Genomic DNA, 15,095 nt, shown 5'->3' with positions numbered 1-15,095 from the left:
CTCCCTGCTACATGGGGATTCATTGATCTGTGAGCTTGACGGGTACAGCTCTGGAACAGAGCTCTCGGCATCATGGTTCGCGGGGAGCTCATCTCCTCTGCTGTATGTCCCGGTCTCCTATCTATCCAACTATCTGTCGTTCTGTGGTCCTTCAACTGACGCCGTTTTCTATATACAGGTTACGTGTACGTGTGTTGGCAAAATGAGACAACAGACAGTCCGGTAGAGCTTATAAAGAATCTTTGGCTGACTCTTTGAGTAGTCCTCCAGGATCCGTCGGTAGCGTCGTCGCCGATCGAGAAGAGGATTGCATTCCTTCAGTCCAAGAATCTGACGCAAGAGGAGATTGATGTTGCCCTTTCCCGCGTTGGCGAGGACCCGAAAGCTGCTGTAGCAGCTTCGCCTCAAATGTATTCGGCTTCGCAGCCGCCGGCCTATAGACCAGGGCCGCCGCCGTCACCGCAAGCATACGGGTATCCCCCCTATGGACAATGGCAAGCACCGCCAGAGTGAGTGCGCTGCGACTAGTTCAAGTGAAATATAGGTTGAGCTAAGCTGATGTTGTTTTCTTCTTTTTGCTATTGTCTAGGCCGCCGAAAAGAGACTGGCGCGATTGGTTCATAATGGCTACGACGGTAGGAGGAGTCGGGTATGGACTATACTTCGTCGCAAAGGTAATTACATGAATGATTGGCTTCTTTACTTGGCATCTGTTGACGATGGCTTCACTAAAAAGCGGTACATTACGCCTCTTATCGCACCACCAACGCCACCGCAGATAGAACAAGACAAGGAGAACATCAATGAGCAGTTTAACCGCGCCTTTGCCTTGATCGATCAACTCTCCACTGATACAGCTAGCTTGAAGTCTGCTGAGGAGGCACGCACAGAGCGTCTTGACTCTGTGTTGCGGGAAGTCGAGAATGTGATTTCCGACCTCAAGACTTCCTCGCGCCGGAGAGACGATGAAACACGCCGCATCAGCGATGACGTGAAGACCTTGAAGGACGCAATCCCCAAGGCCCTGGAAGGTGCCCGGGAAGGGAATGAAAACCGAATAAAGGAACTGAGCACTGAACTGAGGAGCCTCAAGACCCTGCTGGGCAACAGACTGGGTGGAGGCGGAAGTACTAGTTCGCCCACCCCCGGGAGGACTATTGGAACACCGGTCTTGCCCACCGCATCGAAACCTGCCGGCGAACCTACCGTAACGAACAGCGTCGCTTCTTCGACCTCTGCCCAGGCTGAGTCTCAGTCTTCTCCATCCGAAACTACCAGCCAGATCCCTGTCGCCAATACTTCAAGTCAGGGCACCAGTTCCGTTCCTAGCACTGCCCTTTCGCAACTTGGAAGATCTGCTTCTATCCCGGCCTGGCAGATGGCTGCTGCCAACCGGTCCAAGACTGCCTCGCCTGCAGCTTCCAGTGCCCCTTCCGGAGTTAGCTCGACCAATACAGACAGCCAGTCCCAGAGTACTCCGGCCAACTGAGCTCTTGGTATCTAGGGAGAAGATGGCTGCTACTTCTGCGCTGTATATCTTATTCACATTTCGATATTTGTTTCGTCGGTATAGCTTTACATAAGGGTCGGGTTTTAAAGAATAAATAATCCATCGCACCGTGGTTCTACTACAACTTTCATTCACTCTTGCTTTTTGTCTTGTTTTGCTTCTCCAAGCATCTCCAAGAAGGCTCCAATGTCCACCGCACCATCGACATGATGTTGTCCAATAATGAAATGTGGGACACTCTGTATCCCATTCTCCCTTTGCTCTTGGGCTTCCTTTTCTACCTCCAACAGCCCAAGACCATCCTCAAACCAGCCCTGAACTTCATCCTTATCGAGACCGGCTTCGACTGCCACCTCAAGCACTGTTCCTAGTCGACTGAGATCTGCTCCCCGTTCGAACTGGTACTCGAAGATCGTTTCCGTCACTCTGCTCTGCATCGCAGATCCTTTTTTCATCCTTGCCACATAGATTAGCTGGTGTGATAGCCGAGAACTCCCAATGTACCCGTCGAAGGAGAGTCTGATGCCTGCTGCTTGTCCGACACGTCTCAGTCGCTGCTGCGCAGCAGCAACTTGCTGGGGAGTCATGCGTTTCAGCATTCGATCTAAATATGTTGGTTTTAGCAGCTGATATGGCAGCTATAATGAGTGGTGTGCTTTCACCTCCCATTCGAATGCTCTCTTTTGGTGCTTCCTGGTCCAAGAAGAAGGGTTTCCAGTTGATATCGATCTCATCCTTTGATCCCCCAGGAATCGTCTTCTTGTACAAATTGATCGCCTTCTGAAGATCTTTGTAGCCGATGAAGCACTATGATAATCAGCATCGTATCCTATAATTATGATCTGATATAGTGGGTGGAGTAAATAGTATCATACCCATGGGCATATTGTGTCGGAAACAATGTCAACAGTGATGACAGCCATTGCAGATAATCAAAACAATGATTCTATAGTAAACTTACATCCAAACCGTTAAAACCTCATTCTATTTATCTCCAGTGCTCAATTACTCTGTTGTATACTTCGGATGGTTATTGGTAATTCCTCCGAATCCGCTGGCTCGGAGGCTTGGCTCGGCTTCCAATCCATTTCCCAAATCCAAACCATCTATCAGAGCCATTATTTCACCTTCCACCACCACTTCCAGCGTAATGTCTCACCAGCACAGATCCACTTCCGGAACGTTGGCGCGCTCACAATCCCCCGCACCGAAGAAGCACCACCGTCACCGCGATACGCGCTCGCGCTCCCCAGACAGAAGAAGTGACCGAGACCGAGATAGACAAGACCAGCGTCACCACCACCGCCACCACCGGCACCGACATCACGGACGCCATGGACGCCACGAGCGACACGAGGCAAACGAGACACACACAAGGCAGGGCCCTTCTATCCCCGTGGCTCCGGTAGTGCTCCCCTACCAAGCACGGGAGCTCTCAAAGCGCGATCTGGAGCGGTATGAGCCTTTGTTCGGCATGTACCTGGACATCCAAAAGGGTATTCTGCTAGAAGAACTGCCAGAGGACGAGGTGAAGGGGCGATGGAAGAGCTTCATTCATAAATGGTGAGAGAATATGTTCCCCAGGATGTAGATATCTCTCAGGACCACGCAAACTAATAAAATAATCTATAGGAACCGTGGAGAACTCGCCGAAGGATGGTACGATCCTAGCATGTTGGAAAAAGCCAACCAAAACGCGTTGCTACCGCCATCACATACCACTGCGAATCAGCCGCGACATGATTCACCTCTTCCGGACCCGGATCATGAATCGCAACATGCGCCGGCTGGGAACGAGGATCCTGATGAAGATTACGGGCCCATGCTACCTAGTGAAGGCGCGTATCGCCCTGCACAGTCGTCTGGCCCGACGATCCCGAATTTGCAGGACCTCCAACTACAAAGGGGTATGTCTATTTCCTTCTTGAAGCTCTAAAGAGCTTTCTTTTGTTGACAGAATACTCCAGAACTCGCCGCGTCAGACGCCATCGCCGCCCGAGAGGAATCATACAAGCAGGACCGCGCCGAATTCCGTGCCCACAAATCCGAGATTCGTAATATCCAAGACGAGATCGCCCCGCGTGCAGAACCGGGCACCCACGAGCGACGCCTTGAGAAACGCCGTGAAGCCGCCGCCGCCAACAAGGCGTTCGCCGAGTCCCGCCGCGGTGGCTCGCCGACCGACGCGGCCCCGGACGACGAACTAATGGGCTCCGGAGAGAACGATCTGGACCAGATAAAGAAGGCACAGGAAAAGGAGAGCCGCAAGAAGAACGAACGGGAAATCCGCCGAGAGGAGATTCTGCGGGCCCGCGCTGCTGAGCGCGAGGAACGACTGCAAAAGTACCGCCAGAAAGAAGAAGAGACTATCGGCTGGCTGAAAACACTCGCAAAACAAAGATTCGGCTGAAACTAGACGCTGGCCATTCACCTGCCATGTGTGGAAAGCCAATCTACTAATATCCAGCAACACTTACTGGTAATAAAACTGCCCACGCAATTGCAATATGCACGGCACTGCAAGAGCAACACGTCGGGGTGAATACATCGATACGCCGGGCATTTACCAAAGTCATGCTATTTTATTAAGTGCCCTCGTTCTCAGTCAGACAAGGCAGTCATGTTTTATATGCCTTTGAGGTGTTCATTCAACGTATCCACCTCGCGACTTTAAGCCTTCATCGAGACAGCCTAAATACTGAAATCAACTGGCCAGCCCTGGTTCCGGAAAACAGTCCTGCATCATTCGATAATATCTGTATCATGCTTCCGAGTCTCTCTTTTTTCTCTTCTTCTTTCCCATCTCTTTTGAACTCCATATTCAGTAATCAGAACCGTTCCAGACCTCCGCCATCCCAGAATCGGCAGGCTCGCTTTTCGAAATCCCTCGACGTGGAATTCGACTCTTGAACCGTCTTATTGTCACTAGAGCTTCGCTCGCTCTTCTCACCGAGGCAGTGTTAATTCTTTGTGTGTTTGTCCTTTCCTCTAAGACAGAACTGGACCTTGTCACATCCTCATTTGGGTGATTGGATCGTTCGCCTTCCGCTACCTTTTCGAGATACCTTCGTATTATTCCGTTGTTCTCGTCCAGAACAGGGCAAGTTTTCGAGATATCAGGCTTTTCAATATTACCGTGTTCCACATAATTCTCTGGTTTGCCAAATGTAGGCTCACTTCCACACCTCGGGTCCAATAGCGCAGGCCTCCCTGAATGTGGGATGAACTCCGGAGCATCCGGTTTCCAGATGACTTTCTTCAGGCCAGTGTCTTCAACCCCTGCGGTATAGTGTCGCAAAGCCTTACTGCATGTTTTATTTGTTTTGCCGGGTCCGGTGACGGTCAACGTTGGCTGTCGAGAACTTTCCGAATGTGGTTCGCTTGAAGTCATCCCTACAGCCGTTCGCCACTCAGGGAAATGGTCATTCTCCTTGGTGCCAAGCTTAAAGGAATCATAACCCGTTGATACTGAGGCATATTGTTGGGATTGACTCCCTGTATCTGACACAATGATGTCAGAAGTCTGCCCTATTCCATTTTGCTGTGACCACATTTGAGAATAATGGCCACCAGTCTTCAGCAATAAGTTGTGAGATCCATGCTCTACTATTTTCCCATTGCGAACGACAAAGATCTTTTGGGCATTGGTCACAGTTGAAAGTTGATGCCTGTTCGAATTATCAGCCTGGTTATCTGGTTTGGAAGCCCTGCTTAGAGAGATCCTCTTACGAGACCACAATAGTTGTGCGTCCAGCACAGAATTTGTCAAGGTTAGCCTGTATCGACTCTTCTGCCTTCCTTTCTATTTCTCTCTTCGGTTCATCCAGGAGAACGATCTTTGGGTTTTTGACGATTACTCGTGCAAAGGCGATACGTCGAAGCTCTTCTTGGGATAAATCAACCTCACCCTCACCAACTAAACTTTGATATCCGTCTGCCAGTGCCAGGAATCGGTCGTGAAGAGCCACTGCTTTGCATGCTTCATAGACCTGCTCATCTGTGGCGAACGCGCTGGCCTGTTTGATGTTTTCAAGGATCGTACCATGGGAAAGAGTTGGGTTTTGGGGGACGATTCCGATGTTGGCCCGCAAGCTCTCTTGAGTGACTTCCCGGATATTCTGCCCGTCGATTGTGATTTTCCCGTCTGTACTGTCATACAAACGGAGAATGAGCTGCAAGATAGTCGACTTGCCGGCTCCTGCTTCGCCGACGATTGCAGTCTTACTGCCCCCTACGGCCTTGAAATTGAGACGATGCAATACTCGCCTTGGGCCATCATAACTGAAGCTGACATCTCTGAACCGGACTACCCCTTCTTCCAGCATTAGAGGCATTGCATGTAAGACATCAACAACACTAGGTGCTTCTTTCATCAAAGAAATCAGTTCCTCGGCGTTAATGAGCTCAAATCTGACATTCTGAAGTCCACTTGCAAAGAACCGAAGAGGACCAGCCAATTGGGCCCAGTAACCGAGTAGCACCACCAAGCCGCCCACAGTTTGATCTCCCTGAGTACCTGAACACAATACTAGAAAGCATGTCCCCATTACTCCTGCGATCAACAGAGACGATTGTATAACTGATTCAAGATAAATGTACTTGCAAAGGCTGACGGAAGCATTGGTCTTGTTCATCAATGCAGATCGATATTGTGATCTCTCATAAGAGGCGCGGTTGAAGCACACTGCCGTTCGCCAATTTGACGTCGATTCGCGGAGAATACTCTGCTCTTTTTCCTGATCTGCTATCAGCTTCTTTTTCCTCTCTTGCCGCAATGATAAAATCTTCCACGATGACCACAAGAAAGTAGCGATCACCGCTGCAGTAATCAGTGCCATGTTCGCCCCGAATATGATGCATAACATGCTCATATCAAGAAGCAGGTCGATGATTAGCGGAAGTATCTGGAATAAGATTGTGCGAAAGCTATATCTAACAGACAGCCCTCTGTTGATGGACTCCCAGGATTTATCAGGATGTCTGCCATCGTGGAAATCACCAGACAATGACATAATCTTCTCAAATGCAGCTGTGCTGATCCCAATGTAGGAAGAATTCTCAAGAAGTAACCAAAGATACTTTCGCGCCACGGGAATACCACCACTGGAGCAGAGGAATTGCAAGCCTGCAATTATTAGCAGCTCTCTATTCGGAATGGCTTCTGTATTTTTGTCAGAGTATTCCTTTTTGCTACTTAGGGAAACAGCCCAGAATCACGTCTTCAAAGGTGAGGCTACATACCATTGCTCTGGCTCAACAAGCTCACAATCCTTCCCAGTTGTAGAGGAATGAGCATATTAAGAACACGCTCCGCTAGTAAGCAAAGGCCTACTCCAAGGTAGCTTAACTGAAGAAGTCGATTTTTTTTGGGCCAGAAAAAGGGAAGAAAGAACTTGTAGTTAATAAGGATAGGCTCTTTCCTGTAACATCTTTAGGGATGATTTTATCCACGTACCTTTATTGCGCTGAACATTCTTGATGAATCCTGGTGCAAATTCCCGGAAGCTCTCTGATTCGAGTGACTGCGCTTAGTTGCTCTACTACAGTCATAGGCTCTGTATGACCGCGGATTATTGCCGCTTTGTATACAGTATTCCGTCAAGAGAGGCCTTGTCTCTTCGTCCATTAGATTGCTCCTGACCTCATGGTGTCTGATTCGCAATGACAGAGTACCGAGGAGGACCGCGATCAGAACTAAACGTAGGGCTCGAACACTATCAATACCCATAGTCATCTGGTCTATGTCCTCCATATGTGTCAAAGGTAGGATCAGGAGTATGGTCTCCGTAAATAAGTATATGATGAAACATCCAGCTGGCGGATAAATGGGTTGGAATTGTCGCTCTATGTATCCCACAAGCAGGATGAACCAAAGGAAGACAGAACTCAACGCAAATACCTAAGAAGCCATTCAATTAGTTTTGAGATAACAGAAGGATTCTGTTTTTAGGAGCATGTAGTCTTACAACCATGCTGTTGATCGTCATATCATTGCGGGCATATCGAACATGGAGCAAGATCAAAGACTCAAAAACCTAGGATTGATTATTGATTTAGGACTCTGGTAAGAATTTGGAAGGGTCACAGGTCACCCACGTATGTAAGGAGGACAATCAAGATCGACCAGAATGACACTGTCCGGGAAGTTCTTCGCCTTCCGTCTCTCTGTCCATGATGACCACAGGCGATGCTTGCAAGTAGAGAGACGAGATAGTAAGCTGTAGCGATGCCCGGCGAGAACCAGTGAAGCCTCTCAATGAGAGGCATACCTCCCTGTCCAGGATTGTAAGGCATCAAGTCCTTCATTTTGGGATATGCCTAGATGAACACGACAAACAGCGTACTGGATGCCGTAGACGGGCAACAAAGATAGAAACCAGAAACCCACAGAGCTTGCCGGACGCTGAGTTAGCTTTTTATTTATCGAATCTAGGTTGATGGAGAGAAACAAATCTAGAGAAATCAAATCGTAAAGAGAGGGGGGAAAGAAGAAAGAGGGAAGGAGCAGATCACCTGAGTTTTACTGTTTTGGGAAGGGGCCGTCACTGTCCATTGGGAGGTCATTCACTATAGCTTCAGATGGAAAGAGCAGGCATCATCATAAGAGAGCCGTTTATCTTCATGCAGGTTCAAGATAGAACAATTTGAAGCCATAAATCTGTTGGCGCAATACAACAAATTAAGTAGTTCAATGTCTGAAGTCTAATATTGCTTTTAGTAGGCAATTCGCCATAAGATTGATTCCCCGGTTAACCAGCCAAAATGCAGTAAATATGTATCGAAGGAAGATATCGAGCTTTTTGAAATAGCAACGCCCCTCTATGTGTTTCTTCCCAGGTCTAAATCGACAGCGAGTCTGAGGTTATCGGTCTCCTTGGCTGCTTCGATACCGAAGAATGGCTTTACGGCAATATCCACAGTTTCTTCGAAGAGCTGACCGACAACCACATCCCTCAGATTCTCTCCAGTTTGGGCAAAGTCCGGGAAAGCGTTGAGCTCCAAAAGCCAAGCGCTACCCTCCTTGTCAACTAGAAAATCCACACCGAACAACTCAAAGGCGTTTGGGAGGGTCTGGAAATGAACCATCATACCCCGAGCGGCAGCTTCGAAGACTTCGCCTGTGATTTCGCAGATCTGATCGAATATCTTCTCTTTCCAGTCGGGAGTGAGACCAGGAACGTGATGGTCTAGCTGCCAGAATCGCCTAACGCTTTCCTTATTGCTGCTTCCGCCTTCCTGGAAGCACGTATTCGTCAGATGTCTGGCAAGATCTTTGACCTCATCCTCCTCTTCCCAGGGAGGACAATACGGTTTCGCGGCAAACAGGGCGAGCATCTCCTTGTAGACATAAACCTTCAAAGAACCGACAGCCAGAACATAAGTCCGGATATGGAACTTCTGGCTGGATGACGGTAGCAGCAGAGGCGGGTCGATGTACGGTTGAGCAATGAAATGGCGCAATTGAGATGTGACGACTCGGTGGTCATCTCGCTCACTGTTTTGCGCCTCATCTTCTGGCTTCTCTGACCCACTCTCGTCATCCGAGTCGTCAACCTCCCATTCCTCAAAAATCTCACGGAGCTGTTCTTCGCTGTTAAAAAGACGGATTCCTTGGCCTCTATCACTCATTCCTGGCTTCAGGATCCACCATTCCTTCTCTTCTTCGGACCGTTGTTCATTGAGCTCTAAGCTTTCCCGTAGTTCATAAGCTTCCATAAGAGCCTCGTCAAGAAACTCAGCGTAATCAAGCTCGAAATCAACCGCAGGCTTGAAGTGATTCTTTAATAGACTCTCGGGGTGCTTAGATATCCAGTTCGCTATAGTATTCGACAGGTAGTGTTTCCGAATAAGAGCTTTGCGAATAATGTACGCATTTGCCAGAGACGTGGAGGAGTGAGATATGATATGGTCGAATTCGAGGCGCTCATATTCACGGTATTGGAAAACAGGCTTGGTGTGATCCGGGAGCTCTGAAACCGAGGAGATTGATTGATATTTTGACCCTGGAAGACGTCTCTGAAGAGCTTGTTCCACTAAACTCTGCACATATGGAACATCGCAGTCGATTATGGAGTAGAAGCTTGGTCCACTACCTGATCTACAACCCATGGCCATCAGAATAAATGCATAATTGATCATAACGATGTGCGGGAGCAGAAAACAGGTCCAACATAAGCAGGCATATATATCTTAGAGCCATAAGGCTATATAAATATATATATATAATGTAGTAAAAGCTTATATACCCTGAAACAGGTTGACTTGACAGCGCGGCACCGGCAGATTCGACTCACAGTTTGATCTCTCCTTGGATACCAGGAGTATGCATGAAGTTTGCTTTCAGCGGGGTGACACTAGGATAATAGATAAGCAGACTTCTCCAAGAGAGACATGCAAGTATTCCGAGTGCACAACATACCTAGTCATATTCTCCTTGACCACCCAACCGTCATTCCCTGGCTCGCTCTCCTCGACGCTCTTATAAACGTCTGTGAACTTTGGAGCCCACTTAAAGTGCTTGTGTGGAGTTCTGTTCCTCTTCCCAGACGTCTCTACGTTGGAATCATCCTGTATGGCCTCCCCTCCTTCACCTTGGTTTCGTAAAAGCTGTTCCTGCAGCTCAGGTCCCTCTCCGGAAAGCGCAGGATCCGTTGCCTCGAAGCAGCTTCCTGACCAACGGTTTTCGAGCATCTCGGTTAGAAGAACTTTGTTCTCACTAACACCAGGCTCTAGCGGAACATTGATGCTGTAGAGGTCGACACCCTCTGCCCAATTCTGACATAGGTGCTCAATCAATCGGACGGAATGGAGGGAGGCTTCCGCGATAACCACAGGGTCGTGATTACGCGAGCTGAATGCATATGAAAGAGCGATCGAGCGCTTTCCACACACAGCAGCCTCCAGTGCACCACCAAGGGTTCCGCTAGACAGGGCAAAAAGGGTGGTGGTGTTGCGGCCATAATTGGGGCCAGAAACGACAACATCGATGGGTCCACGGTCTTGGAAGTAATGGAAAAGACCAATCTGAACGCAGCTGGCAGGTGTCGAGTCGATCAGAATCCACTCATCGCCGTCTTCGTCATTCTCGCCCCGAGGAAGGTGGTGCACGGTGCCGTCGTCCTGGTGGAGGGTTCCGGGGCGGAAATAGGTGGGCTTCACTGACGCCCCCACCAGATGTGCTTTACCGATCCATGACCGCTGTTGATGAGGCAGAACCACAGACACAGTGTGTCCTGCAGACTGGAGAGAGTCTACTAGCGAATGAACGTAGGGGGACGACTGGTTGGACGGCGGACCGTCGTCGTTTGTGACCTGAATGACACCGTACTCGTCAGCATCGTATTCTGCAGTCCAAATAGCAGGAACAAAGCAATCGTTTACCAAGATATGCATCTAGGATTCTCTGATACGGCTAGCGCGGCTATGCCCTGAGTGAGATAATGTTTAGGGAGCCAGGCAAGAAGATTCGTTTCTTCCCCGCTCCGTCTAGTGAAGACATTCTGCGATGAATCCGAATTGCTCCACTTTCGCTTATCGATAACAGCCCAACCGGAGGTAATCCGGATTGTACCTGGGTAGAATCAACTGGTAGATACAGCAAAGAAACTGGCAATTAGTTGGAAAATCATTGCTCATGATGCTTGAGGTGCTTGATTCCAAGATGCTGAGTTCTATAGCAGCTCTTAAAAGGTTGTGTTGGTACCTGAATGCAGGTATTTACTTACAGGTAGATATAGAGGTACCTAAGGTATCCCTAATACCTTAACTCTTGTATAGCACAGATAAAGATCATATACTACATTATAGATATTAAGAATGCAGTATCTCATATCAGTATAATACAGCAGCTGGGCTAATATACTATTTTATTTACTACCTAGTACATGGTTATGTACTAACTAGTTATCTATCTATTTACACCTAATCTCAAGCCGCCACTATGACTGCCTTTCTAAATAGATAGGCAACCTTTAAATTCCCAGTCACTCTGCCATTACTTCAATTCTACCCAGTCAGTAGTTATTCTTAGAGATTCAATCCCATCTAATATCAATAAATGAAAAGCGAAGAAACACTCCATATCACCTCGAGAGCTTTATGGATTCAACTCGCCTTGATTGGCTGTTGAGTCCAGCTGCTGACTCAGCCCAATCGCGGCTTTTCTTCGCTGCTGGTTTCCTGCCGTCAAAACAGAGGGCGATTTTTTTTTCCAGTTACAGCAACTTGCGGAGCTCTGGCTTATTATTTCAGAAAGGAATTGAACATAGTCGATTGACCAGATATGCGCCTCCGACCTCGCTCACACCCGTTTGAGAATTTATTCGCTCTCTTCCTGACCTCGTCTGTTCCGTTCGTCGCCGTGTCATGAAACAGTGCCTCGGGTCAGGCCGTCTTGTACATCTAGGCCGCAGGTCATTTTCATTCGAACTCGCTGGTTCCACACGCCGCTCGTGGCTTTTTCGTATACCCAGTTTCAATACCCAGAGAAATCAGGATGGGTCACGGTTATGGAGTCGGCAGTTTTCCGCCGGCGCCGTGCGCCCCGGACAGCCAAAGTTGGCGCAATCAAGACTGGCTACTTGGACACACCAGCTCGAAGAGTTTTTGCCTCCGCCGTTAAAAGATGGCCCGATGTCTACAGGACAGGTCGATCCCCGAAATGCATCGCAAGCAATCGACGTCATGTCGGAGCGAAGTCTCAAATTATGCACTGTGCTCTCCAAAGCGAGAGCTTCTGATAACGTTAACCCCATCGTCGATCTTGGTCTCAAACACAACAGGTGGGACGCCGCACACTCTCTTCTGAGCATGTTGATCGACTCTGCCGAGGCTCTTGGACACACTTCGACACCTGCTCGCCCTCTGTCAAACCTAGATTGGGGTTTAAGCACTGGAAAAAGCTTGGATGCCTTGACTTCTAGCAACACGCCGATGACTACTCTTCCACTAGCCCCGGATGCACGAAGTACGGCTTTTAGGCACAGTCTGAATACCTCGACGGCGCGCTCGCGTACAGACAACCTCTCACAACGTTGCATGGCTGAGGTTTGGCGGGGTCTCGGATTGATCATCTTGGAAGCCGCAGATTCTCCCTCGAATACCTCAGACCTTGCAATGTCTCACGTCTTCCATTTGTTGGCACGCCTGCATCATTCGGGTTCGATTTCAGAAAAAGTATACAAATATACTCGGCCAGATGACGGTGTGACCCTGTATCGACCCCCGAGCATGCACTTTTTGTCAACGCATATCATGAATGTTCTGACCGATGCGGCGTGGCGCGTTCACGAGGCTGACATGGTAGCTGAAGCTGCTGCTGCGGGAAAGGAATCCCCGTATCTTCCTTTGAATCACTGGAACATAGGCATTCGAAAACTGGGCCCTGAGATATGGTTTGAACTTGTGCTCTGGTGCTGTGTGGAGCATGGACATGTCATGGAAGGGATATGGCTCCTTGAACAAATGAAAGCGCGAACTGGTCATCTAGCCTGGGGCGTAAAGAGCTGGATACCTTTTCTCGGGAACCTCAAGGCTGTAAAAGAAACTAACGTTGATATCCAAGAATTCTGGAGCGATTCAAACGACGATCATTCTTTGACAAGATCCAGAAAGGAGAGTACCGCCTTCCATGGACTCGCGAAAAGAACAATCAGCCAGGAAGTTGTCGAATCGTTAATGGACGGCTTAGTGAATCAAGTTTATCTCGGCGTGGGCCCGAGTGGATTATCACCAAGTGCCCTGTTGCAAAACATCGATCGCTTGCGATTTATCATCAATCAGGAGTCCTGTACGGATCTTGGCTCAACCACGAGAACAAGTAACAGGCTCACTATTCGAATATTGGAATCAGAGTGCATTGATCCTGCTGTCGACCCATCCTCTTTGGAAAAGTTGTTGAAATCCCACAACAATGTTCGACCCCCCTGGGACGATCAAGTATCCACCCTTAAAGAGGAGTTATCTAATATCACCCAAACGCAACTATATGACGAGACTTTTGCGTTCCCGGGCCTTATCGAATACAATATTCGATGCTATGTTTTCTTATGCCAGATCGGAGGCGCATTTGACTCGTTTACCTGGGTACAGCAGATCGCTGATTCGAACAAGTCCCAACGCATCCTTCAGTTCTTCGAGAAATTCGAACAGCTTGATGCCAAAGACTTAACGTCTCTTGACTTGGGGCCTCCCGAAACAGGTCATATTTACGGGTCACCTATTCCAGGCCTTTCAAACGTGACTCTCGCCATGTTGCTCGACCTTGCCACGGCATCCCGGGCGTATGAATTCGGGAACTGGTTGCTCTTTTCTGACGATGTGGACGGACCTCCAATCTCTCCCATTCAATATGGTGACCAGGCGATTGCGCCGTCTATCCTTCGATTCGCGTCCGCTACCAAAAACACTACTCTTTGCAATCAGGTCACCCAATCACTTTCTCCACCACTCTCCTCGAATACTCTCAAAGCCATTCTGAATGCCAGGATCTCCACGGGGAACTTGCAGCTGGCGACAGACATGTTGAAATATCTCCGAGACTATAAGCTGCGATCCTGGGGCCATAGCAATGTCACCACATTGGCCGCCGCTCTACTTCGCATGAACCACAACGGTGCTGAGAATCAAATTGATGCCGGGAAAAATGAACAGGGAGAAGAATCATTAGCCCAAGCAAAGGATCTCTTCTTGGGGCTCTTCAATGGGAAGTTTGATTCTCCAACAAATCTGCCAATAAGAGACTTTCACCGCAAAGCATTATACAGCTTACATCAAGTCCTGAAGTCCATCCCGGGTATTCTACAGGACCTTGCTCCCCAAGTGACCTTGCAATACAATCCGGAGTTCGCGCGACGGACCCTCGTCCACATTCCCGCGGAAGCCTTCAACACCCTCCTTGCAGCGGTTGTTGACGTGTCTGGAAGTGCAGCCGGGAGACAGCTTTGGAAACGGTGGTGCGTCGAACCGGCGTCCCTCTCTGCGAGCCGATTGCGGGAGGGCGGTATCACGAATCTCTACCGCGCCCACGAACGCAACTTTCGAAGAGGCGATCCGCACTTCGACCCCGTTCGATTCGCACAGCAACGCGGCAAAATCGCCATTCCAGATCTCAACACCGTCCGCATCATCACCCAGGCGGCTATTCGAGAGTCGGAGGAGTCTCAGGCCCACGCGGGCAGCGAACCTTCTTCCACCTCTACCACCACAGACCCGGACGTTGTTCTCGGTTTCTGTCTCGGCAAATTCCGGCGTTTCCAGTTATCCGATGACCAGATCGAGAGAGAGATGGGCGGCCACTTCGAGCGCATTAGGAATTACCATCGGATACACCTCGGAAAGAAACACTAGCTGGTTTTTTCCCTTTCTATACAACATCCTTGGTCATCTTAGGGTCCGGCATTCAAATAGAAAGACAGGGATGGCACAAGTCGATTTTTTGCATACTGGCGTTATGAAACCTCCGTTGCCCTTCTTGCGGCTTTATATACACCATACAAGCTTACACCCCGTGCGAACATATCTGTATCTATATTCTTTTTTTTTACTCTAGTTAGTGTATACTACCTGTCAAGCTGGGATTTACCTG

At 48.9% G+C, this 15,095-nt stretch overlaps 6 protein-coding genes across 6 annotated transcripts; 3 read left to right on the top strand and 3 right to left on the bottom strand.

Moving 5' to 3' along the window:
* Positions 1–72: 72 nt before the first annotated feature.
* Positions 73–1,489, top strand: ASPZODRAFT_57019 (hypothetical protein; the record flags this gene model as incomplete). The annotated part of the gene is made up of 4 exons (XM_022728653.1): positions 73–106; positions 260–509; positions 590–674; positions 737–1,489. 4 exons carry the CDS (start codon positions 73–75, stop codon positions 1,487–1,489), a joined length of 1,122 nt encoding a protein of 373 aa, XP_022585992.1.
* Positions 1,490–1,641: 152 nt separating this feature from the next.
* ASPZODRAFT_55801 (hypothetical protein) lies at positions 1,642–2,433 on the bottom strand (the record flags this gene model as incomplete). The annotated part of the gene is made up of 3 exons (XM_022728565.1): positions 1,642–2,114; positions 2,173–2,317; positions 2,386–2,433. The coding sequence occupies 3 exons, from the start codon at positions 2,431–2,433 to the stop codon at positions 1,642–1,644; spliced, it is 666 nt and encodes a 221-aa protein (XP_022585991.1).
* A 227-nt stretch (positions 2,434–2,660) lies between these two features.
* ASPZODRAFT_12301 (hypothetical protein) lies at positions 2,661–3,920 on the top strand (the record flags this gene model as incomplete). Its single annotated transcript, XM_022721340.1, has 3 exons — positions 2,661–3,073; positions 3,143–3,417; positions 3,478–3,920. The coding sequence occupies 3 exons, from the start codon at positions 2,661–2,663 to the stop codon at positions 3,918–3,920; spliced, it is 1,131 nt and encodes a 376-aa protein (XP_022585990.1).
* A 1,128-nt stretch (positions 3,921–5,048) lies between these two features.
* Positions 5,049–6,908, bottom strand: ASPZODRAFT_51935 (hypothetical protein; the record flags this gene model as incomplete). Its single annotated transcript, XM_022728434.1, has 3 exons — positions 5,049–5,178; positions 5,240–6,700; positions 6,748–6,908. Coding segments are annotated over 3 exons (1,752 nt in total), but the record flags the coding sequence as incomplete, so codon positions are not given.
* A 1,225-nt stretch (positions 6,909–8,133) lies between these two features.
* Positions 8,134–10,928, bottom strand: ASPZODRAFT_127557 (hypothetical protein). The gene is made up of 4 exons (XM_022721783.1): positions 10,892–10,928; positions 9,930–10,822; positions 9,805–9,864; positions 8,134–9,608 (listed from the first exon to the last, which is right to left on the bottom strand). Exons 1-4 carry the CDS (start codon positions 10,901–10,903, stop codon positions 8,330–8,332), a joined length of 2,244 nt encoding a protein of 747 aa, XP_022585988.1. The 5' UTR covers positions 10,904–10,928; the 3' UTR covers positions 8,134–8,329.
* An 867-nt stretch (positions 10,929–11,795) lies between these two features.
* ASPZODRAFT_127556 (hypothetical protein) lies at positions 11,796–15,075 on the top strand. Its single transcript, XM_022721782.1, has one exon. The coding sequence runs from the start codon at positions 11,876–11,878 to the stop codon at positions 14,855–14,857; it is 2,982 nt and encodes a 993-aa protein (XP_022585987.1). The 5' UTR covers positions 11,796–11,875; the 3' UTR covers positions 14,858–15,075.
* Positions 15,076–15,095: the final 20 nt, after the last annotated feature.

This window comes from Penicilliopsis zonata (assembly GCF_001890105.1).
Source record: "Penicilliopsis zonata CBS 506.65 unplaced genomic scaffold ASPZOscaffold_1, whole genome shotgun sequence".
NCBI classification, from domain to species: Eukaryota; Fungi; Ascomycota; class Eurotiomycetes; order Eurotiales; family Aspergillaceae; genus Penicilliopsis; species Penicilliopsis zonata.
This window is presented reverse-complemented; position numbering and strand designations above follow the sequence as displayed.

Bases quoted from the DNA above. Each gene is read 5' to 3' on its own strand.
- ASPZODRAFT_127557 (XM_022721783.1), bottom strand. The intron at 9,865-9,929 runs GTATGTTGTGCA...CTATTATCCTAG, and splicing joins GTCAAGGAGAATATGACTAG to TGTCACCCCGCTGAAAGCAA. The intron at 9,609-9,804 runs GTGAGTCGAATC...CATGGGTTGTAG, and splicing joins ATCCAAGGAGAGATCAAACT to ATCAGGTAGTGGACCAAGCT.
- ASPZODRAFT_127556 (XM_022721782.1), top strand. From the start codon at position 11,876: ATGAAACAGTGCCTCGGGTCAGGCCGTCTTGTACATCTAGGCCGCAGG.